This window comes from Lissotriton vulgaris, chromosome 8 (genome assembly GCF_964263255.1).
Source record: "Lissotriton vulgaris chromosome 8, aLisVul1.2, whole genome shotgun sequence".
Lineage (NCBI taxonomy): Eukaryota > Metazoa > Chordata > Amphibia > Caudata > Salamandridae > Lissotriton > Lissotriton vulgaris.
The window spans coordinates 1243211593-1243236631 of NC_141696.1; the positions used below are offsets into that span (position 1 = coordinate 1243211593).

The 25039-nt window shown below is 44.8% G+C and overlaps 1 protein-coding gene across 5 annotated transcripts in view; it reads left to right on the forward strand.

The window, feature by feature from the left end:
• SLC7A1 (solute carrier family 7 member 1) overlaps positions 1 to 25039 on the forward strand; it is a 668243-nt gene that overhangs the window by 420339 nt on the left and 222865 nt on the right. For all 5 annotated transcript variants that reach the window (XM_086935153.1, XM_086935156.1, XM_086935155.1 and 2 more), the window contains 2 exons: positions 17368 to 17495; positions 18779 to 19001. In XM_086935153.1, coding sequence (XP_086791279.1) covers positions 17368 to 17495; positions 18779 to 19001 — 351 coding nt within the window. The remainder of the gene's footprint in view (positions 1 to 17367; positions 17496 to 18778; positions 19002 to 25039) is intronic.

The window sequence follows — 25039 nt, forward strand, 5'->3', positions numbered from 1 at the left end:
GGGCATATTTAACGACCAAGACCACTCGCGCCCTTACTATAACTGTCAACACACAAGGAAGTAGCCTGGTCAAAAGACTGTTAGTGTGCCACAACTGAACTAGAACCCTAAAACCATTAGTAACACTAGAAGTGATAACCTAGGTCTGGTAAAGAAATTCCCATCAGCCCACCCATTTGGTGGAGTGTCGTCATGTGGGAGATGTCATCAATCCAAATCTCAAACAATGCACCTAGTCATGGTGCGGAGATGGATAATCATGATGTAAATCCAGACCACTGGGCTTCACTGGTGATGCTAATGGGGTGCAGTGCAAGTGAAAAAATTAAAGTGAAAAAAGTGAAGATAAAATTGACTCCAAGAACCAAAATTAAGTTTAATCAGTATGGTGCTAGGGTCAATATTAAAAATGCCCAAATAGTTTGAAATAATAACTATACATAGGCAAAGTGAGTAGAGGTCGACATGTTTCAGCTAACTGACTATTGGTCTAAGCTTTCTTCAGGACCATTGGGAAACTGCGACTGCAAATCAAAACACAACTATGTAACTATTCACGCAATATACATTGGATAAATCCTACCAGTTCCTCTGAGCCCAGATGAATACTGGAGGGAATCCAGCACTTTCAGTATCTCCTAAAAAAAAGGAGGCATAAGCGAGAATCAAAAAAATAGTGTATAACAGAATTAGGGAAACAAGAACAAGTTAATAAACACACACACACAGTGTGCGGTGGAGAAAGTCTCTCCCCGCAGACAGAACAGATAATCAGATCCTGTCTATTTTAATACGTGTATACAATCACGCACCTCAGTGAAAGCGTAATAACTTACCCAGCGTTATGTGGGAGTACGCCTCACCTCAACCGGCACCCACTCGGGAAGAAGGAGGCCCCGCTCTAGTTAGGATGGAGATGTGAAAAAAAGAACCTCAAAAATAGCAAAGGGACTTCAATCCAAATTGTTTACATTCCCACTAGTCTCCTAACAAAACCTAGTCATATAAAGAAAAAAGATTCAACCTCTAATAAAGCAAATGGCCAGAATTATGCAGGAAAAGGATAAAACTAGAGTCTCTGAATAAATTCACTGCTCAAAGAACTCTATTAGGCGTTAAGATGGCTAAAAAAGGAAGGAAAAGGACTCCCATTGAAAGAAGGGCATGAAGATGTATTGCCCTACCTGTCCGTCGGTACCTCTCCACCAGCGTCCGAGAGGGAGTGGAGGTACCGACTCACGGGCGCGCATGTCTATTTATGTCCAAGTAAATAGGATAATTAACTGCAGCTGTATCGAATATTGCAGAATCGCCGCGCTAATAGAATACTGAAACTAATGTGCGCATGCGCTGTGTCTCATGAATGAACTGCGCATGGTTATCACTTCTAGTGTTACTAATGGTTTTAGGGTTCTAGTTCAGTTGTGGCACACTAACAGTCTTTTGACCAGGCTACTTCCTTGTGTGTTGGTAGTTTTCAGGGGTGTCTGGTGATGGTGCACTCTGATCAGACCGGTGCCAGGGGGCTATTGAACCCCCACTCCCCCTTAAAGCTCAGGTTTCAACACGAAAGCTGAAGGGGGGTGTGTGGGGGGATTAAACTAGCTCGTGGTTACTACCCCTCACTGAAAGCTTTAGCCTGCAATTACCTGTGGCTGCTGGCGGGGTTCCCTGAAGGCACGCTGATGGCATTGTGCTATATTGATGCATCCCTTGAGGCGCTAAGGAGGTACCCATCCCAAGAGCAGCAGGGGCTGCGTGAAAAGTAAACAACTGAGGTCGGATGTCATGAGGTAATTGAGGGGGTGGGTGTGGATGACCCCAGCACTGTTGTGCTACACTGGCATAGTGAGACTGCCGAATGATCATTGTCAAGTCCTAGCGCATAGAATCGCCTAGTCTCACAAACCGTATTTCCGCGCTGTACTTCTGTGCCTTCAATTTATGACATAATTCATTAAGTCAGCGGAATTTCACACTTGCCCCGCACAACTTAACGTCTCACCTACTCCCAAGTCTACTTTACCCACTGCATCTGCCTGCAGCCCTACACTATGCCTACACTTTAACTAAAGCGCCTTACAGCAACAGCCGTGACCAAAGTACAACGGTCAGCCTCATTTCTAATTTCACACTGATTCATAGCTCCCTGAAGCTGAGAAACTTCATTGTAAATCTCTCTGAAAATGCATCCCCTTTTTATTAGTAAAGAGTTGTACGTTATTATACGTTATTTTTACACAGGATTTAGTGCGATCGTCAATGCGAAGTTAAAGTGTGTTTTTCACAATACAGTGGTGCTCGGTGATTAGTTTGCCTCCATTTTTGTTGTCTGACCAAATTCAGTATTTTTCATTAATAGTAATACGGCAAAGCAACGAAAAACCTCCCTATCGCTTTAGGAAATTGCCATAGTCCATTGTGTAATATTAACAGTTTAACCGCCCTGAAACGTGACATTATTTGTAATACCACTGAGCGTTCACATTCCCGCCGAAGTGTCACTTTATTGCCAAAATGGCTGCCGCTGGCCGGTTCCTCTCAGACGCAGCCCTTGATCGGAGGCTCAGCTGGTAGCTAGACACAAGCATTGGCAAAGCAATTCTTGCATGCGAGTTAGTGCACGTCAGTGTGTACCGACGAGCCTGATGGCTTTGCTAATGCTTGTTTACCCGGCAGCATAGGTGTTCCATAATGTGCCTCTCCCACTTACCATGCACGCAAGCCCTTACTTACTTCAGGAGCACCCTCAATGGGAATCTGTGCTCCTGCTCACAAGCTAGTCTACCTCTTCCCTACCCTCCCAGAGTAGAGTACCTGAGCTCACTGCCCCAGTTCTCTCCTACCCTCGCTCCTTGACTAACCACTTATAAGGTTCCAAAGGCGAGACCTATTGGCTATGCCAATGCTTGTTCTATTTTGGAGTGCCAATGGATTTTCCCCATCCCTAGGAGGCTAATGCTAAGGCTAATACTGTGCAATATTTCCGTATTGCCACTCAGCCAGCAGCAGTATTCAAAACAAACAATGCCATGGTGATAATGATGTCACAAATATGTTGAGCATAATAAACGGCTCTGGCAGGCAAAGTTCGGTCTTCATTCATGCCTTGAATCAGGCTGCATGACCAATGCACTGGAATGGATCGAAGGCAGGATTTCTACGGTTGGAAGATATAGTCAAGAGAAGCAAAATGGGCCAGCTGTGATTGAAGAGAGGGACACGTAAAGTTAAAGGTAGGTGGGTACATGACATTTTAGTCTCCATGTCCTTATTTGCATTTCCCATCTACAAAGTATGAAGTCCACATTTTACTTTATGGCACAGTTACTTTGAATAACCAAACTTTATTCTAATGTCCCCCTTATCCCTTATTTCTATTTCATTATTTTTAAATGTAATCATTACCCTAATGAGGTAACTTTAACCGTAATGCTGCTCTCAATTCCAGGCTTTTATTGATTTAAAATAAATAATTGACCTAACTCTTGAATCATCTACATTAAATATACCTAATCCTAAAACTTACTTTAAACAAAAGTCTTATAAATTTGCCACAAAACTAAATGAAATGCTATTGAAATTTTCTAATTTAATGTAGTGGGGTACTCCGCAATAGACTAGCTTGAGTAGTGACATTATTTCAAAGTCCAATTAAAGTAGTGAGATTTCACCGCTGTGATTGACCAGCATTGATAATTTGTTCTGATCTCATCCAGCATCTTTAATGGCTTCTTAGCAGTGTCTTCACCAACTTACATCACTGCACTAGAGGATGACTTTGTTCAAATACAAGGAACACTAAACTTCAGGTACTGGAAGTCCATTGTGTCAAGTGCAGATGACCGTTAATAGAGAGGGACCAACCTGCTTCCTCACTAATGGTCTATAATTTCTGGCAGATCAGTTTCCCCTCGGGCAGAAAACAAATTCCTGTTTAAAAAAAGAGTAAGACTTAAGCTACTGGAGGCTCTGTGATTGTCATTTAAAATTTCCAGCCATTGAACTAAATGCCGGTAAGTATACTAGTCAGCTGACCGAATGGTAAGAAAGACTGAATGTTGTACCGATTGGTCAGGGTTCATTCTAGGAGGTTCATTTAAAGAGCTCCCTTTTAACACTGTTTGAAATTTGAAGCCCACAACACTGAGCACCATTTTGTTGAAGCATGTAGGAATACACCATTTCTCAAGTTATCCCGGCTATTTGAGAATGTGAAGGGTTATAGCAATTTTTATATAACTGCAGTGCGTAAACCGTGGCCTTTTATTTCTAGCTTGTGAAATCAGACTATGAACACTAAAGAACAATACATTAAATAGTTTGTAAAGCTAGATTCTTATTTTACCTGTCTGGTATGAGCAGTATTGATCCTTGTATAAGGCAATCAGGCCTCGGATAGGAGTTAGGAGTATATTATGGACATGCGGACTCACCCACATATTAGTCCTTCAGGTCTGACCACTCTTTACCCTTTAGGTGATTATCTGCTTGCCTGTGGTGTCTTGGACTGCAGTTCGATATGTTATGTTATGTTTCCTAGAGCAGTGCGCATGCACTGCTCTAGGAAAACAACCTCTTGGAATCACTCTGGCCATTTCTCACACACGTGCATGTTTTATTTTATTTTTTAGCAATTTTTCTATTGGGCTTTGCGTGCGTCTTTCTAAAAAGACAGCATGCAATTGGGCAAATTCTGGTGCATGTCCCACCTTTCCCAGGAAATGTACCCACCTACGGCTTGCGGTTACGAGCAGGGGCGCCATCTGTTTTTAATTAGTGCGTTCGCCGGGCTGCCGTGCTCACTCGTCCCCGCTTTTCTCTTGCGCCATTCTTTTTACCCAACCGTCCCTTCACATGCACACCAACAGCCCAAATTCTGCAGGAGTCCAGTGTCAGAAGAGCACAGTTCATCATGGGTAAATGTGTGCTTTGGCACAAGTTCAGTTGATCTTGGTCTTCTTTAACTTTCATAGAACTCCTGTTTGTGGTCATTGCCACCTACAAATCAAGAAATGTACATTGTGATTCTGAAAATGAGACGATTGATGTTTGTAACCTTAAATGTAATATATACGTATTTGGGAAACATCTATAACTCTGAAACAATGAGGCGTAAGCAGTTTTTTTGCACAAGGCTAATTCAATACGTGTTTGGCAGTTGTCTGAGAGCTTGAGTAAACGGTAGTTGACGCAGAGATGTTGTATTTACTCATTTATTTATTTTAACTGGCCGATGTACTGAACCGTGTGTATTTGTGGCATGCATTATTCATGAGTTGTCACGTCAGACTAACGTCCAAAACAATCGGGTTGAATTCATGCGTTAATTCTATTATTGATGTTAGGATTGGAAATCACCCATGCTCTCAGCCTGCCTGAGTATAACTTGTGGTTCTTTTCTATGTATTCAGCATAGCTTGTGCTATTCCAGTGGCGTATAAAACAATTTGTGCTGTAAATTAAGACTGGCAGAAGGGAGTTGTAGTCGTGACGTACCTGCCTCACTGCGGCACTCCAGAACAGCAGCCTGCAAATTCACTGTGCGCCTAAGCTGCCGACGCCGGGTGGAAAGGTCAATTGATTAACTAATAGTAGGTAGGGGAAAGTTTCCCGAGTGTGAGCTAGGCGGCCATGTTGGACATCATTTTGTAGAGTTTCCGACTGTTGTGCATGTATACGCTATGGTTAGAATTATTTTTCTAAATATTTTATTAGAAGCCTGATCACATTTTGCGATCATACATGCCTTTCTTTTTTAGAAGTTATTGTAAAGTACATGTTTTAAAATATTCACTCGACTTAATGGGTGCCTTAATACAGTGTGTTTCTGTAGATATTGTGACTCTTCAAGTCATTTTGCGAAGAACCTAATGAAATCTGAAATTTAAAAAAAATGTTTATATTGCTTAGTGGATGCTTCTTTTGCATGATTTCCATTCAAAGATGGCTGCATGCTTTGCTGAAGATGCTGCTAGACTGGTTCACACCTTATTAGACTCTCTCAGCCTACCAGTGGAATGGATCTCCCCTGAGACGCCGGCAAGAGGCGTGTTTAAGAAAATATGCTGCAGTTGCCCGCAAAGGCGAGACCTATTGACTGCCAATGCTTGTTTGTACATTGGGAGTCATTACATCGCAGGAGTTACATCTGGAGTCTTCACATAGAGTTCAGTTTTCAGTCTCTTACTTTTTAGGTCTTTACTTTTAAAGTAAGTTAGTTTTAAATGTCCTAATCTAAAAGAAATATAGAATTCCACCAGCACTATCATCACTCTTCCCTCCCCAATTCCCCATTCACTCCGCTCGCTATACCTCCACAATTACCCTTTCTCTCTTTCCTTCCTCTTAGTACCTTACCATCCTCTTTCCCCCATCTTCCCTCCCTACTCTCTTCCCACCCCCTCTGTTTCCTTTCCCCCTCCAATCTCTCAGTTCAAGTATACTTAAATGACTAAATCTGAGTTGCATGAAGTAATTTTCCTGATGCCTTTAGGTTTATCATCCCATGCTACCTGGTAAGAATTCACATTGGGGTGGGGTGCCATACATTTACTACATATAAATAAACCTTGCAGCTTAGCATTATCAACAGATGTTTTGCTGGTAACCTCACTTCTGACTAACTTGTCCCTCTGCGAATTACTAGTTATGTGTATTACTGGGTGTTTGCTAATGCTACCCCCAGTGATATAATCAGGTTGCAGTTTACTAATGTTTCTAAATATGTATCTGTTTATTTATTTGAGTCTTATTAGTCCCATACATGACCCTTGGATATCCGAGCACTGTACAGTATGAAAATGGTGACCACACTTACGAATGATAATTTCACAGAATATCGAGTTACATAAGGTCATGATAAAGAATGGACCTGGGAGGAAGGAGGAAGACCTCATACTCCACAAACCGCGACAACCATTACAATTGATGGATTAAACTGGACATCGAGTTATATTCGGTTATAATGAAGACCTGGGAGGAGGCCAGCAGAACCTTCACCATGATGGTCTTTTTATTTAACTACTACTCTTCATGCAATAAAATAAGGTACATTAGGATATTATGTGTGCTTTGAGCAGGAAAGGCAGGGTAGGAATACAGCAGATTAATCAGCAGGAGGGGCATCCCACTAACTGACACAAAGGTCTTTTGTGCAGGAGTGATGTGACACTTCCCTTGAAGGAAACTAGAAGGGTTTGTGCGTATCTCTGAAGGAAGAAAGTTCTACATTCTGAGAGCATTTCAAGTGAAGGAGCGTGAATAGCCTCTATCTTTCTAGGTGGTTCATGTAAAAGCCAGTCTGAGCAATGCAAGGTGCGATTACCATCTGATCTGGTCAGTGTTCGAGCCAGGTCCTTTTGAGCCCCAAACAACATGAAGGGTGTGAGAAGTTGGCCTGATATGCAGTGCTCACTATTCTAGTGAACACTATGTATCAGTCCAGACAACCCTTATTGATGATTGGTTGTAAGTCAACCTTATAGACCAGCTATCCTAGTAGCGTGGATACGAGCAGTCTAAGGCTAAAGACTCGAGAGGGCGTGTTAAGCCAGCTGTTATACCATCACATATACCCCTTGAACACCAAGTGAAAGGACACCACACAGGTGTTATGAAAATAAACAATGTATTTATTAGAATCACAACAGCCCTGTACTCTTTATGAGGACAGGGTACTAAGCACAAAACAAAACTCTTACGAAAATACTTAAGTTAGCACAGTATATACAAATGCCCGAGGGGCACGGAAAACCATATACTCTGAAAGTGGAATGCGAAATTACTAGCAGGTAAGTACAGTACTAATAGGCTTTGGAATCGCTAGGTCTTGACTATAGAATCTTTAGATTACTTCTAGGAGGCCTAGGGGACTCGGGTGCAGAGTGTGCACTCTCACGCGGAATGCGGGACCAAGTCTATGGTAGCTAGATTTCGCAAAGTTAGTGTTCTCGGGCGAACCCGACCTGGTAGGAGGAAAACGAAAGTGGATACTGACCCTTGGATAGTGAGGCTATGCTGGGGCACCGAAATGCCGAAGTTACCTAGCCCAGGGGCTGCAGCTGCATAGGTTTCAAAAGACGTCGGGAATCCTCGTAGACGGACCAGGAGCCTGGAAGGAAGATGCTGGCAGGCGACCAGTGAAGAGAGTTCAAAGTGATCCAAGCCTGGATCTTGAAGATGGACGATACCTGAAAGCAGAGGGGACCAAGTTCGTGACTACTAGCCAGTAGTCGGGTGGCACCAGGAGGGCACCGGATGGTAGTCACCTCGACTAGGTGAGTGGGCGACGCTGTGCTCTGCAGATCTCACGGACCAGGAGGCGTTGTCGGGGACCAGGATGGAGGAGCGAGCTGTCCCACGATGGATGAAGCTGTCGGCGTCGCTGGACCCAGGATTGGGCAACAAAGCCTTGGCTAATCCAAGCCCAGGCGGTGGACCTAAAATGGCGTCTTGAGTGGACCAGGAGGGTCCGGGTTGCTCCTCTTTTGGAAGGGAGCAAGGGCCAGTCTGGAGCAACCAGACCAGCAGCAGTGATGTCGTCGGGCGTCGTTAAGAAGGCCACAAGCCAGCGGGCTAGTAGCCAAACAACGCGGTGAGCAGCAAAAAGCAGAAGGGCCCCACGCAGATCGTGGAGATGCTGGGAGGCTGTACTTCGGTGCTGGAGCCGCTCAGGGTCGGGGCTTCTCGGACCCCAAAGCACTCACCAGAGGATCCCTCGGCGGTCGTGCTGGAAAGAAGTCGTGCAGTCTTGAAGATGGCCGGTCCCTCGAGGTCTCATCGCACTCACGGTTCTCAGCTTTGCTGTAGAGGTGAGTAGAGGTCAGAGGTGCCAGGGAAGCCGGTTCTCGTCGAGCTGGGCAGTCGGATTCCGGAGGAAGGACTTGCAGCAGACCGCAGTGTTCTTAAGAGGGTGCCTGCGGATACAGGGTGACTACTCCTTAGTCACAAGGGAGAATCTTGAACAAGAAATCTTGAAGTCCTTTCGCAGAAAGTCGTGTCTTGATTCCAAAGATGATCTAATTTGGAAGGGGGCCTGCTCCTAACTTTATACTAGGAAAAGGGGCTGACCCGGTGACTAGGTCCTGCCTTTGGGTGGGACTAGGAGGGGGGTGGTTACACCCCTCTCCCATGCCGGACTTTCCCCAGGCCAGGGGCTGGTGTGCCCCTGGAACTGGTTCTGACCGGCCTATGCGTAGTGAGCACCGGGGTGCCGCTCAGCAGTCACCTTCCTGTAAAGCCCTGCCTACCCAGGATAAACAAAACCCTGTCTGGGATGGTGCTAACACCGCCCCGGACAGGAAACCCTTTGTCCAGGCTCTCCTCGCTGGAAGGACTCCCAGCAGCAGGAGGTCAGACTCGTGTCTGTGGTGGCAGCATCCATTTTGTGGAGCTGAGGCTTCGTTTAACTTTAACCGGGGTTCACAGTTACATACATGTCGTGTCCCTCTAGAAGGGTGGAATGCTAACCCCGTCGCCAGAATTGGCGAGGGGTTAGTATTCCAATTCGTATGACACCTTACTCGACATGTTTTGATAAAGCAATACCAAAGATAGCATTTAACCGCGAGGATTATAATGCACTTAAGAGTATATGGTATGCGTTATCATGGAACAGCTATTAGGACTTGGTTCCGCAAGCTGCAAACGGGCTCAGCTCATGCCAGAGCACCATTTCACACGATTCCAAGCACTCTGCCTTCAGGATTGTCAAGGCCTGCCATAGGAGTGACTGATAGGAATCTGTGTGTCCATTTTTAGGGTTAGATATAGGTATACTATATCTATAGCAAAGGGTGAGTACACCACCTTGCCCCAGCTGTCGTGCAGCCAGTTGTGTCAGATTTAGATGGCCATCCAGGGGTGGCATAATACATGCTTCAGCCCCTGGTAGGCCCTGGGTACACCTATGCCCTGAGTTACAGGGTCTGATAAGGTGGCCCAGTACCAATTGGAAATGTACCTAAGGTACATGGAATCCATTTTACAGAGAGAGCAGTAGGCCTGGGGTCCTGATTGGCAGGGTCCCAGGTCGACTATGTCAAAAACCAGCTAAAACACAGGGCAAAAAGTTGGGGGCAACCATAGTCAGGAGGTACCTTCCTACAAAGGGTTTCTGGGATAAGCAAGCTATCTTGAATATATATATATTGTGTATTCATCAGGATTCACTGCAGCATGGAGAGCGAAGGAGTCATGTGGTTGAAGCACCTTGCTCCTGACACGCGTCTGCTGCATTGACCTTGCCTTCATAGGAGCCAGATTGGTTTTCGGGGTGCCAGTGGATCTCGTTTCCATAGTCCAGTATAGATGTAACAAGCACTTGTTCCACATCATTTTTGTGGTTATTATCAGGTATAAAAGATTTTACCTTATTGGAGAGCTTGAGGTTACACACGGTGTTTCTGGCCTTGTATGTGGGCAGTCATGTTCAGGTTATTGTTTAGTGCAATTCCGAGCAATTTAATGCAGTCCGTGATTTCAAGAGTGCAGTTGAGTGTATCAAGGGAGGTGATCCAGTTTGTGATTTGCGGGGAGTTACATTGGTCAGCAACTAGATGGAATGCTGTCTTGTGGGTTGAGCTTTTAGTGGTGAAGTGATAGCGAGGATAGAAAATTGTTTCTCTTTTTTTAATTCTAGACGTGTGTTGAGGGTTTTGTGCCTTCATGCTTGGTGCCAGTTTGTGGAATATTTGAAGCAAAGAATATGACTCTAATTTTCAATAAGAATTTCGTTGATTCAAATCAGACTTTCTGTAACGCATACAAACCAGTCCTGAAGGTTGGGCAATGAGCTTTGTGAAAAATGCCGAACGAAACTGACTAATGACTTCCTTATTCTGAATCTGTAGAAATGCTATCTTGCTTTTGTGAAGCAGATATACTATATGAAGTTGAACACACTGGGTGTTCCCTGATGAGGACAGTATTGGACAAGGTGAGAATGAGATGGATTGCATTCATGCTGCATGTTTGCAAACCTGATAAGGCTGGGAAGCTTCTGCACTGGCTACGCCCCACAGATGAGGCAGTAAGACGCGTGCCCCCGAGGAAAGATTAGTCACAGGTGCTATAGAAATAACATTGCCTTTGCTAACTTACTATAGGCTTTATTCATCTAAATTTGCGAATGCTGCGTTCAGCGTTTGTGATATTGTTGTATCTCCAGATGTAGGGCTCCCCAAGACCAGTGGAGCTCAATCAAGTGTAAATTCTAAGTGGAAAAAGTGTTCACTGCTATTAACCAATTTCTGTCTGGAAACTCCTCGAGCTGCAATAGATTCCAACTGGGAATATTCAAAAGCCTCTCCAATGTTGCCGAAATCGATATTCTTGAAACATTGAGCATTTGGCTGATGTTGAAGTGGTTCTTCCCAGTTTGCATGAAGGGGTCAGTTATATTCCCCAAATCGAATCTGCCGGCTGACCAGGTGTCTTGCTTTGATCAGTGTTGAAGCTAAATTTGTCTTGCTAGTAAACAACTGATTGTTGGGAGTTATTCAAACTCGACTTTTCTCAGATCAAAGCAGCGTAAATGCCTAAACGATTTATTAATCTTTGCCGGATCCAGAATGCCTTGGCTTTGTTCTGTATTTGTTTTATCGTACTGAAGAACTTCTGACTGTAGTCCGGGTGGATATCGTGAAAGCTGAGCTAGTCTGCAATGTAGTTATTTTTTGTCATTCTACATAGATGTCAGTCCTGTCTTTCTTGGGTATGTAAGGCTTCTTTATGCTCAACCTATGGCAATATTTAAAGTGGAATGGGTCATATTGCCCCATTTCCCATTGGAAGCTGAATTCGGCAGCTATTCCAAGGCTCTTCCCTTTTATTCACTTTGGTGGAGTGGTTCCTCACAGATACCAACTTACAGGGCTTTCAGTTGGCTTCTAGACTGGAGGATTGTATGTTCCAGTTTGCTGCTGGTCTACTTTGAGATCAGATTTAGGCAAGGACGTGTCTCTTTGGCGTGCAGACATTATATGGCCGTGGGGAATTCTTGAGAGGGAACGGTCCCAAGTTGGTTCTGTTCCTAATCCAGGAGCTGGACGATTTTCAGCTGTTTTATTAGGCTCCCCACGTGGTAAATAATTCTATGCAACCAGACGGCCCCCTCCATGAGCTGTATGTCGTATGCGCCAGCCCCCACTTTCGTAAATCTCCATTACACCACACAAACGGTATTCTTCATTTGGAGGGAGACTGAAAAATATCTGATAGGCCGGTAGACTAAGTGGATAAACTCTTCTCTGTGTGGAGATGTGGGTTGCACAAGTGTCACTGCCCAGGGGATTTAGCGATGAATTGCATCAGCGTATTGTGACTGATTGCTGACATGCAATTAGAATTTTCCCCTAATTCCAGGCAGTATCATATACCTCCACCTGTCGCATTCCTCTCCCTGTATATGGAACCTTAGATGCACTCCCTGGTTTTAACCCCGTGGAGCTAAACTACCAAAAAATAATCTACACTGCTGATTTATTTCCTAGTTCTGCAAACCTTTGGGGTGGCATTGGAGATGGATGTCAGACCTCTGTCAAAAGAAGAGAGAATAGTTGCCTTGATTGTACCAAGGGAATTCATCACCTCCGCTCTGGTGAAAATACCAATTGAAGATGGAACAATACGAATATGTGAAAAGTTTGAGAAGGGAACAATTAAAGATGAACAAATAAAGGAGTAAGTGATCGAGTAAGTGACAAAATGTGAGGAAGGGAAAGAATGAATATAGAGAATAGACAGCAAGATAAAAATAGTTTGTGACAAATATACATGAATAGCTGCACTGGGATCGGCAGACTCTGACAGCAGCAAGACTTCAAGATATAAAAACATCTTTTTTGCTACACCCGAATACACTCGATGTGCTATACTTTTTTCTCTGTAGTTTCCTCCTCGAGTGTCTCTGAGATGTGTTCTGCCTTCAGTGGGACTCTGGCCTCCTCTACGTATTCACACCTCTCCCGCTGGTTCCACAGATCCTGAAAAAAGTCAGACTTGACCAAGCGCTCCTGATTCTGGGGACCTCGAATTTAGTTCATAGAGTCTGGTATTCAGAACTGCTAACCATCAGCATCTTTATGGAAGTTCTGCCGTTGGAACCTCCACAGTCTACAAGTACATGAGTGGAAATGGACGAAGAACTGTCTTAAAGGTTTTGATCTCCAGTCCGAGACGGTGGATGTCAACCTAGCTTCTCTTTGCCCTGCCACGAAGTTGATCTACGAAAGCTGTTGGTCCAAGCTCATTGCTTGTTGTGCATTCAAAAAGGTGAAACTTTAGCTGGCTAAATTATCTGATGTCCTTTAATCTGTTTTATGTTTGGCCGTGCAAGGCTTTGCTTTGGTGTTGAAAAACCTTACTTCTTAGCCTTTTTGGACTTTTTAGTTTACCTGACCAGCCCTCTTCATTCAAATCCCCTGTCTGGGAGCATTTTTTTAAAATGGTATTCTCGCAAATGTTATCCCTATTCTCCTCACTATCCTTTAGCGTAATCTGAATTTAGTTCTTACTTAACCAATGTGTGCTTCTTTTGAGCCACTGCATACTTGTACCTTTGGGTACCCAACACTGTTAGTCATACATGGAAATAGTCTAAACTTCAGGCCTCTGTACACTACCTTCTTCCTTTGCAACCGGGTGTTTAGAACTAGTGCATCCTTTCTTCCATTAGTGGTGTCACACTTCCATGTGGGGTAGTCTATCATGCTTACCATGATCTTGTCATATCACATTTCTCTGAGGAGGAGAGGCTGCAGCAGTTGAATTCACTGAATGCACTATCTTCTACATTGATAGGAGTAAGGAGTTGCTCGTGGATGATCGTTGGATTGGCTGGTGGAGAGAAACAAAATATACTTTAAACACAGACCTTATCGCAATGGATTGTCCCTTCCATCAAACTTCATTATGCCTTAGCCAAGAAGGACCCTCCTGATGGCCTTTTGGGACATTCCATGTGGCCTAAAACCACAACAGCCCTTTCTTGGGCTACGTCCATTTGGACATCTGCCAGGCAGCCACGTGGTCATCTGGGCGTCCTGTCACAAGGCAGTACTGCCATGATTCTCAGATCCTCTGCAAACCCACTTGGTCCTGGTGTAAAGTCCGCTTCCCGGACCCACCATCTTTTAGGAGGTTAATTGCTTTGGTATTGATTCACATGGCTAGAAGTATCTACCAAAAGAATAGGTTACCTACCTTCAGTAATGCTATTTTTGATGGATAATCTAAACACAGATTTCTCAACATTGCAATCCTCTCCGTTCTTTGGAGTGGACTTTCAGGAGTAATTAAGGTTCCACATTTTGCTCAGTCAGGGGCAGGAAAGACAGTAAATAAAGTGACCTAAGAGTGCATGGATCGCGCCTTTATCTGGTTCTGTGACTACACTTTAGGATGTAAACCGAGTTGTGATGTGAAGGCTGATGGCGCCATCTGCTGGCCCACAGCAGCTGTTGCAAGAGTTTCCAGATCCACTCCGACACCTAGGAAAATTCACAAGGTGAGCAGCAGTATGCACATAGATAAGTAAATAGTTCTTCTCTCGATATTGAAACTTTTGTTGCGCAGTAGAGTGGCCTAAAGTGTGGTTTGTTAGTCAGTGGGCAGTGAGGTTATTAACGTTCCTTATGTGTGAAACTTGTGAACTCAAAGGAAGTCAAATGGGAGCAGAATGTTGTAAATATAACGCTGTATGCGATAAACAGAATTTCCAATGCCCAGTGACCAGACTATAATAAATTCTTGTCATTAGTTTGTGAATGCTATGGCAGCCTAGCCAGCCACCTGTAAACAATCGTTCATGGAAAGATTCTTTTGTTTAATGTATTAATCACTCATTGCAGCGTATACGGATACCCCTGCTCCGCCACTTCTGCTGGTTACATTAAACTCCTATCTTAAGTTACGGTCACCTTCGCCTTCTCCTCCGAAGTACGAGATGCTCTTTGAAAGCTGGCATAGAAATGTTACCTTTACTATGTATCATTTGCATTGACTAACATTTACAACGCTATTTGATTTGGAAAATAGAATACTATTATTGGACTTCTTATTGAGTTTTTAGGATTATAATAATGTGAAGTAAAGGTAGCAGAATAAATAAGGCATTAAAATGTATCAACCCTTACGGCCAAGAGATTGCAGTGGCAGAACCTCTCCTGATCTGACCTAGAGTCATGTGGAGAATTGCCCCATGGGCTAGGGCGTAGGTGCACCTGCACCTTAACGGGAGTTTCCGCTAGAGTGCTGGCTTTCCGCACCTACCCGTCCTGACGGCCTGCATGACTCTAGGCCACACTAGGAGCTGTTCATTTATCCAGCTGTAGCCTCCCTGTAGTGTTTCACAATCTTGGCCCGCCCTGATCTCACAGAGGGTCTTACTTCCTCCACTCACTTGCACTTCCGAACCACGCCTTGTTTTTCGTTTCTGGTGAAGCGCCACGGATCCTCGTGACCAACCAGGCGCAAAACATGTCGACCTTTTAGTTACCAGGGCACATTACGCCCAGTGGAGTAACGCACAACCTTTGTTTTTTTTACTCTGACAAGGGTACTGTCATAATAAATATACCCTCTTTGGTAACCCTTAGCCAGTTTTAACTTTCACTCACACTTTTACCCCTCATATAGGACTCACCCCACATACCCGCACTCATCTGATGGCTGTTCTCAAAAGATCTCCGCCAAAGTGGCTCTTCAAGGGACCTGTAGGGCACTGCAGCACCGCCCGACGAGGAGCAAACGCCTGATGATGAAGCATGACAGCCTTCGGGGTATGTGAGGGCAACAAGAGACAAGCCTTGCTCTTGCCTCAGAACAGTGGGTCCTAAACCTAGGATCACTATCTTGCTTGTTTTCTTCCTTTTTTCATTTGGGAGAGTGGGTGACCTTTGGCACCCCTACCATCGGAACAGTGACCCCTCTTTTTGATTTGACGACTCGATTTAGGAGCACAGGCACAGGACCATAATTAGCTCCTGGTCTCCCCTCCTTTTTGTTGATATAATCCACAATAGACTGTCAGAGTTGAAACATAAATCTAAAAGAGAATATTAAGTATTGGAAAAATTGAAAAGTAAATCGTAAAAACATAGCAATTCATTTTCATTTTGTAAAGTAATTTTAGTGCGCAGATAGTTCGTAGGGCTCAGAATTCCTAACCATAAAATGAATTGTAGGCATGTGGAAATCATTTTAAAGTTCTAATTGAACATACATTTTCATCGCATACGAGTTGTAACAGTATGCTTTGTAAATGTCTTTAAATTTGAATAACAATACAATGCGTTGTACATGTCTGCAAACCACATCGCTGATGAGTGCGCTGGTTTCCATGTGATGACTGATATATTCACCTCTTATTATTCATAACATCGCTTTGAGCATCACTTTTTGGGAGACCTGTTCCCTTCACCATTTCTGATCATCATCATCATCAACACTAATCCTCTTTGGGTCCAGGAGTAGCGTGTTACTCGCAGAAAAAGCGCTTCAACGCCTCGTCAAGGGTAGTAAGCACTATATAACTGCAATTAATATACAATACAATACAATCACTTTGCCCTCTTAGGAGAGGTATTCATTCACTTCACCTTCGATTGGAGTAGTGTTCCTTACATCTTTTTTATGGATCACCTGACTCTCCCTCAGTAGTCTTTTTTGCTTCCCCACTCTAAAGAAAAGTGTTAACATCTATTCCGACATATTATTTACCCCTCCCTCAGGAGAGGTGTTCATTTCAGCCTCTCTATGATAAGTTCTTCGCTTCACACTTTTCAAGGAACGCTTCGCTTTGAATTGTTGCAGTAGTTCTATCCTTATTGTTGTCGTTGGATTGCTATTTATATTTTAAAAACATTCTGTATAAAGTGTATTTATTTTATTTCATGATTAAGTACTTTGTTTTCTCACTTTTAAAACATACAGCTAGGTTTAAACATTTACTGTTGTCATTTTCCACTTCATTTTCAGTGTAATCTGTTGGCAGTATTACTTGTCCCTGATAGCACATTCTGTCCCATATCTAAAGAGCTCGAGTGGCCTTCTTCACTGAAGAAGGGACTGCGCCCCTCTCTGTCACACCATCTCACTAAATGTTGGGGTGGGGAGCAGCCTGCTCTAGAAATCTGCCTGTAAAGACTATGGCCTTCAACCTAAGTGGTGTGGGAAAATCGCATGAATATTTCTGTAACCTAAACTACCTGATAGTGTGGGGATGCTTTAATTCTGGGGGGCAGAATTGCTGGAGCATTCCAGGTTTCGGTAATTATATTGTAAACCTGAAAGTAACATTTAGTTAAAATGTTGTCCATTGAGTTGTAAACACTGTATCCATCTCTATGTTGGTCTGTTTTTTAGTCACACTGCGGCAGAAGAGTGGAGTTATGGTACTGGCGGATTTATGCCCTTTGGTTTCACTGGTGTTCTGTCTGGTGCAGCAACGTGTTTTTATGCATTCGTTGGCTTCGACTGTATCGCAACTACGGGTAAGGACACATTTAGACTAGTGGAGCTCAAAGCACTAGTTTGTAAACTCCTTTTGTACCACTTTGTAAAATCTGAAGGTTCATGCAAACACGTTTGTTGTCTTGTTTGTTGGTTTACATTTTAAGCTCATTTCTATCTACAGCATCCTCTGAAAAAAATATGCACCAAATCAGTTGTAGAACAGGGAACATAATTTCAATTGCTGTATTGCTTATAAAAACATAACTTTGCCTCTAAATTCAAATAATTCCAAAAGTGTCCATGAAAAACTATAATTTACCTGCTGCCCTGGAACATTTGGGCACGAATTCCTTGTATGCCTTGTACATCTCTGGCGTATACCAGCGTCTCATAATGGGTTTTAACCAGGATTGTGCATAATGTGCGTAATTTCACAAAATTTATGAAAAGTGACAAAATGCAAATCTGACATTTAGTTTCTCATTTTAGTGTGAAATATGTAGGACTCATTTCGCTCAAAAAAATAATGCAAAAACATCGAATGCTGTAAAAAGCTGCTAGAGCTGTGGTCATTTGCGTTCTTCAGTGCTCTTACAATTGGATGTTTACCCGACCGGACTTGCTTTGTGTCTTAATGGTGTCATTTCAGTAACTTCATGTAACTAGCCTACTGTGAAATGCTGGAAATTAGGGGAGGCTACATGGGTGTACGTACATTTCACTGAAGGCTACTTTTAACAATAGGAGAGCTGTGTTGAAGGATTCGGGCAGCGTCTGTCTTTTAATCTGAACACTATGCATGTCAGATGTGTATCTTCACCTCTATAAAATATAGAAGTCTGTTCTAGATATGTGCTATGTTATGCAGATTTGTAGAACCAAGAGTATCCTGCCGCTGAGCTGGTGTGAGCCTAGACAAACCTAGGGCCTAGTGGCACTACTCGAACCTTCAGCTTCTTGCTGAATTCAAGAAATGAGGAGGAGGCTCTTTTGTGTAGCGTCAGTCGTTCCATGCTTTAGAGCGATGAAGGAGAAGTCTTGACTGCAGGACCCGGTTTGTGCAAGTAGGGGTCCGGAAGGGTAGAGGTGCCTTGAAGGTTTGTGAAAGTAGATGCTATTGTTGAGGCATGCTGGATCAGTGTTATGTAGTACATACAAAATGTGGCTGAGGAGTATGAATTGTGCTAGTTTATGAATGAGTACTAGTGCAGCTCCTTCTGGTGTGTTATGTGGAATTTGCCATGTTTCATTCGGAAAGGAAAGTGATGTTTTTCAGAGTGATTTACTCCTATTAATTTACCTTTTATTTTTTCTTTTCCAGGAGAGGAGGTCAAAAACCCTCAGAAAGCAATACCCATTGGAATTGTAGCATCACTGCTGATCTGCTTTGTTGCTTACTTTGGCGTGTCGGCTGCCCTCACCCTCATGATGCCCTACTATCTGCTGGACAAGAATAGCCCTTTGCCTGTGGCATTCATGTATGTGGGATGGGATGGTGCTAAATATGCTGTGGCTGTTGGTTCTCTCTGCGCCCTTTCTACAAGGTAGGCTCTTAAAATTGTTGTTGAATTTTATTTACACAAGTTTTTCCTGCATGTTCTGATTGATATACAAAACACCACCACCATGCCAAAGCTAAAGAGGCTACCAAACACATATTACTAATCCCATTCACAGACATCTGGTCGTACTCCATATTTTTCCGCATCCCCCACTTACATAGCTATCAATATGTTCTCAAACCTGTGGGAATGTCAATAAGTGAGTCCCATTTGTTCTACCTAGATGCTGTTTGGAATAAGTTACAGGATTAAGGGTTCTAGTGCTCTCCGCACTACCGAGGCTGTCATCTTGAGTCTTATACTAACCAACTGATAGATCAGTTCACGTAAAATTCACTTTATATCACTGTGTACTACCAGGCTAAATAAAAACTGTTTTGCAGCGTGAATCTTTCTGGATTCACTATACTGTGCATTATTCCGCGGTCTAGTGGTTGGGTCGAGAATTGTAGACTTTTTTCTTTTTTTTGTTTTTTTTTCGTTGCCCAGGTGGGCGTTGACGTCCCACCTTCTGGTGTCCTTACTGTGACGTTGGCACGCTTCCTGCAGAAGCTCCCACATTTAGGCGCCATCTTCAGATTCTTTTATCCGCCGTTGGGTCTGGATCGTCACCGAGGAGTTCCAGAGTTTTTGGGGAAAAGAAGGAGGAAAAGGCTGAAGTCTACTGAAAAAGATTGGAGAATTCATCCAGGAACAAGACCACTGAGCCGGGACGACGAAGGAGGAGGAGAACATCGAAGACTTCGACGTCCAACGGAGAATGCGCACACAGGGGGCCCCCTCAGCGCAGGAATGGACAAGACCCCGTTCAAATTCTGCAGCAATTGCAGCCACAAATACACGCAGAAGGACCAGCACCCGGTTTGCAACCTTTGCATGGCGGTCGACCACAAAAGCAAGGATTGCAACGCCTGCTCCGTCTTCACCCCGAAGACTCTCCGGATTAGAGAGAGGCAGAGGATAGCCAACTACAGCATACAAGGGAAAGGTCAACCTCCGTCGCTTCGCGACCTGGACCTCTCCAGTGACGAAGACGATAACATCGTCGAGGGACCAGATGACTTTACGTTCGTAGAGACCGATAAGAAAACTACAAAAGAGGTAGGAGAGACGTCGACCCCTAAAACCCTGACAGACTCTCTAAGTCCACGAAAGGAGCACTGGCGCCGGAAATTTCGACCCCCGCAGCTGCATTCAGGGACAAACAGCCCAGCGGATCCTTTGAAAAGGACTCCCAGACGGCAAAAACACAAGAAAAGCCTAGGTAGTCGATGCACGCCCCTGAAAAGGAGCACTCGACGCCGAAGGAATAGGACCCGAAGGCTTCTTTGAAGTCCAAGTCTACGTCGAAGAGATCGTCCGATACACTGGACGCCGAACAGGCCGCTGAGATGGAAAGGACAAAGAGGAGGCTCGAGGCCGAAATGGAAAACATCCTGCAAAGAAAAAGAGAATTTGACGAACGGATGAAGAGGTTCACCATCCCTTCAAAGCTGGCAACAACGATCGTCGAGGACGAGGAGGAGTTCGACGCCGAAGAGCCGCCGAAAACTCCAGAGCCCCAGGAACACCAAGAGGAAGAGGGTATATACTATTACGAGGAAGACTAGCGCACGAGTTTGGATTCTGCGTCCTCGGTGGCGCAGGACCTGGATTGGCAGGACCTCGATGCCGAAAGCCCGGAAGATGCCGTGGAGACTTATCCTTTGAGGCCTTCGCCGCCAGATGACATTAGGATCTACAACATGGTCATCAGGAACGGGGAAACAGCTTATGGAGTGAAACTGGAGGAAGAAAAACCAAAATCATACTTACTCCTAGAGACCCTGCTCCCCACTCAAACCAGGAGTCAATTCCTCCCCATGCTACCAAGTGTCCTGGACCAGGGGAGGGAGGCATTCAAAGAACCAGCAAGCTGCAGGTTTGTTACACCTAGGACAGAGAAGAAATACAAACACTCCTCTAAGGATCCTCCCTACATCCAGGGATCCGTCACAGCTGACTCCATCATTACAGCAACAGCCAGAAAGAGGGCCAATGTTCCCACAAACTCGGGCCCACCACCAGACAAAGCGAGCAAGAGGATACAGGCATACGTACCAGTATTGGGACGAGGTCGGACAACTGCTCAAACATCTCCCTGAGCAATACCAACAGAGGGCAACACACCTGGTGGAGGAAGGCAAGAATATAGCTAACTCATGCCTGAAATCAGCCCTGGATGCGGCAAACACGTCCAGCAGGCTCATGATGATCGGGGTCACAGATAGAAGGCATGCCTGGCTGAGAATCTCCGGCTTCAAGCCGGAAATACAGAATAACATTCTTAACACCCCATGAAATGGAGAAACCCTGTTCGGAGCACCAGTGGATGAGAAGCTCTACCAACTCAAAAAGGAAAATAAAACTGCAAGGTCCATGGGGGTCTTGCAATTCAGAGGAATGGGGAGAGGCACACCGACACGGAGGCTAAAAATGAAGAGGGGGAAACCAGCTGTGAACGTCACATCAGACATTCCAGCAGGGCTACCAGGGCGACAACCAGGCACAGCAGGGTCAGCAAAAACAAACCTGGCAATTCCAGCCTCCGGGCCAGTCCTTTCGCGGGAGGGCGAATGGACGAGGGCAAACGAGAAGAGGGGGCCAGCAACCCACCTCAAAGTGACTCTGCACCACCAACCGTGCCCACCCATACAACACCTCTGTGAGAGAGGCACAACAAAGTCAACATAGAAGGGTTACACGGGCTAAAAATCAACAAACATGTAACACCAGTAGGGGGGCAGACTAAAACATTTTCTCCAGGCATGGAACAAAATAACAGATAAATGGATACTGAGCATCCTTTAGTTCAGATACTGCATAGAACTGGAAAAGGAACCGCCAAACAGATAACCAAAAAGGAAAGTGCGCTCAGCAAAAGAACTAGCGCTACTCAGAGGAAGCACAAGAACTCCTCCACAAAGAAGCCATAGAAACCGTACCTTTCAAAGAAAGAAACAAAGGAGTGTACTCCAACTACTTCCTCGTACCAAAGGTGGACAAAACGGTAAGACCCATCCTGGACCTACGGTTCCTAAACCAATACATACGAACATAAAAATTCAAGATGACCTTTCTTCAAGAAGTAATTCCTCAGATAAGGGACGGAGAATTCATGTTCACCATAGACCTAAAAGACGCCCACCTACACATTCCCATGAACAGACAGCACAAACATCTGAGATTTGCCATCAACAAAGCACACTACCAGTTCACCGCCCTGGCCTTCGGACTAAAATCTGCACGATGGGACTTCACCAAGTGCCTCGCAGCCGTGGCAGCGCACCTAAGGAGGGAAGGGATCCATGTATACCCCTACCTCGACGACTGGCTCATAAAAGCAAGTTCCTACAAAGAATGCAAAGAACATGCACATCGGGTCACAAAAACGCTAACAGAACTGTGATTCTCAATACACTGGGGGAAATCCTCGATGAAACCAGAGCAAGTGAAGTTCTTCTTAGGCGCACACATCAACACCATACAGAGCAAAGTGTTCCCCAGCGACAAGAGAACACTTGCCCTGCTGAAAGAGACATGTCCGTACCAGAAGGGGCGAGCTCTGACAGTGAGGACAGCGAGCAAAATGATGGGGATGATGGCATCCTGCATACACCTAGTCCCCAACGTACGGCTACACATGAGACCATTCCAGGAATGGCTGCAACAACAATAGTCACAAGCTACAGGGAGTTGGGAAGATCTAGTGGTTGTAACTCACGCAGTGCAAGAGGAGATAGCGTGGTGGAACAAGGAGAACATAACAAAGGGGAAGCCTTTAACACCACGAAACCCAACTGTGACCATCACCACAGACGCATCCCAGAAGGGATGGGGAGCACACATGAACCAACCCAAGGCGCGGGGCCTGTGGACTCCTACAGATGCGATCAGGCACATCAACTACCTGGAACTAAAGACCGTGTTCCTCGCCCTAAAAGCCTTCCAGAAACAACTGTACGGGCAGAGAGTGTTGATACAGACCGACAACACCACAACGATGTTCTACATCAACAAACAGGGAGGAACACAATCAATCGCACTATCCAACCTAGCGCAGGACATATGGAGATGGGCCATCCCACTCAAAATAGACCTCCTAGCTATACACCTACCAGGGAAGGACAACGTGGAGGCAGACTGGCTCAGCAGACAGACATCGGCATCCCACGAGTGGGAGCTCAATGCGCAAGATACACAAAGGCTATTCAAGAAGTAGGGGACCCCAAAAATAGACCTATTTGCAACACACCAGAATGCAACATGCCGATACTTCGCATCCAGGCAACCAGGGGAACAATCACAAGGGAATGCCCTATGGATAAGCTGGTCGAAAACATTTGCCTACGCTTTTCTCCCCGAGACCGCTGTTACACGGGGTACTCAGCAAATGCAGAACTAGCAACATGACACTGATTCTAGTGGCACCACAGTGGGCCAGGCAGTCGTGGTTCTCACAGATAGTGGAGATGGCGCAGGGCCCACCTCACAAACTCAGGAAAAGAAAGGACTTACTCTTCATGCAAAACGGAGAGTTACTCCACCCAGAGCCAGAGAGCCTCTGCCTAGCAGCATGGCTCCTGAAGACATAGTTTGCACACCTGGAACTGCCAGAGAGCACACTGCGGGTGCTACGAGAGGCAAGAAGACCTACCAGACGGAGGTGCTATGTGGCAAAATGGAAAAGATTCACACAATGGTGTATCAAGAAAAAACTGCACAAGAAGAATCAATGGTGCTAAAATATTTAACACACCTGCTCAAATCAAACCTATGTTCCACCTCGCTGAGAGCACACCTAGCAGCGATAGTAGCCTACACAAGAGGAGAGACAGGAAAGAGTTTCTTTACATTACAAGTAGTAAAAAGATTCCTGGAAGGGGCTAAAAGGATAGCACCACCCAAAAGGATGCTACCACCGGCATGGAACCTTAATTTAGCACTAACAGAGCTTATGAAGGCGCCTTTCGAACCCATCCATAAGGCCTCACTACAAATGCTCACAATGAAGACAGCCTTTCTAGTGGCAATCACCTCGCTACGCAGGGTAAGCGAGCTGCAAGCGCTAACCCTACAAGAACCCTACAGTCAAATACACAATGACAGGGTGGTAATGAGAACAGACCCACACTGTATGCCAAAGGTGGTGTCAAGGTTTCACATGAACCAGACAATACAAATACCAAGCTTCTTTCAGAAACCATCCACAAGCGCAGTGAGGGCACTGCACACTCTGGATGCTAGGAGGGCAGTAATGCATTACATGGAAAGAACTAAAGAGCACAGGAAAACAAAGCAGTTCTTTGTGTCCTTCGCAAGCAGTTTCCTGGGTAAACCAGTAACAAAGGGCACCATCGCACGATGGATCGTCCAAACAATACAGTTCTGCCACAAGCAGGCAGGTCAAGAACTAACAGAGGGGGCACAAGCCCACTCTACCAGGAAAATGGGAGCAACAGTAGCCTTCCTGTCTAACACACCCATTCAAGACATATGCCTGGTGGCAACATGGGCTTCAATGCACACGTTCACTAAGCACTACTGTGTGGATATACAAATGAACAAGGAGGCACAAGTAGGACAGAAAGTGCTTCAACATATATTCGACAACCAACACTCCTCTTCCACCCAGCCACCATAAACATAACAAACCGCTACAAAGTCTATGCACAGCATAGTGAATCCAGATAGATTCACGCTGCAAAACAAATAGTTCTCCAGTATTCGTGTGTCTTTCATAGATTCACATGCTTGAATAATTCCCCGTCGTCGAAGTGGGAGTCCCACGGTACATAAGTGTGGTAGAAACATATAGATATAGATATATATATATATATAGATATATATCCATCACTACCAGTTCCCAAAAGTGAAGGGACCACCAGGAAGATTCTTGAGAAAACACTGGTTTATTAACAGCATGCTCGTGGCAAGGAACAGGTAACCATTCCGCAAAGTTGTGGCAGCCAGACGCGTTT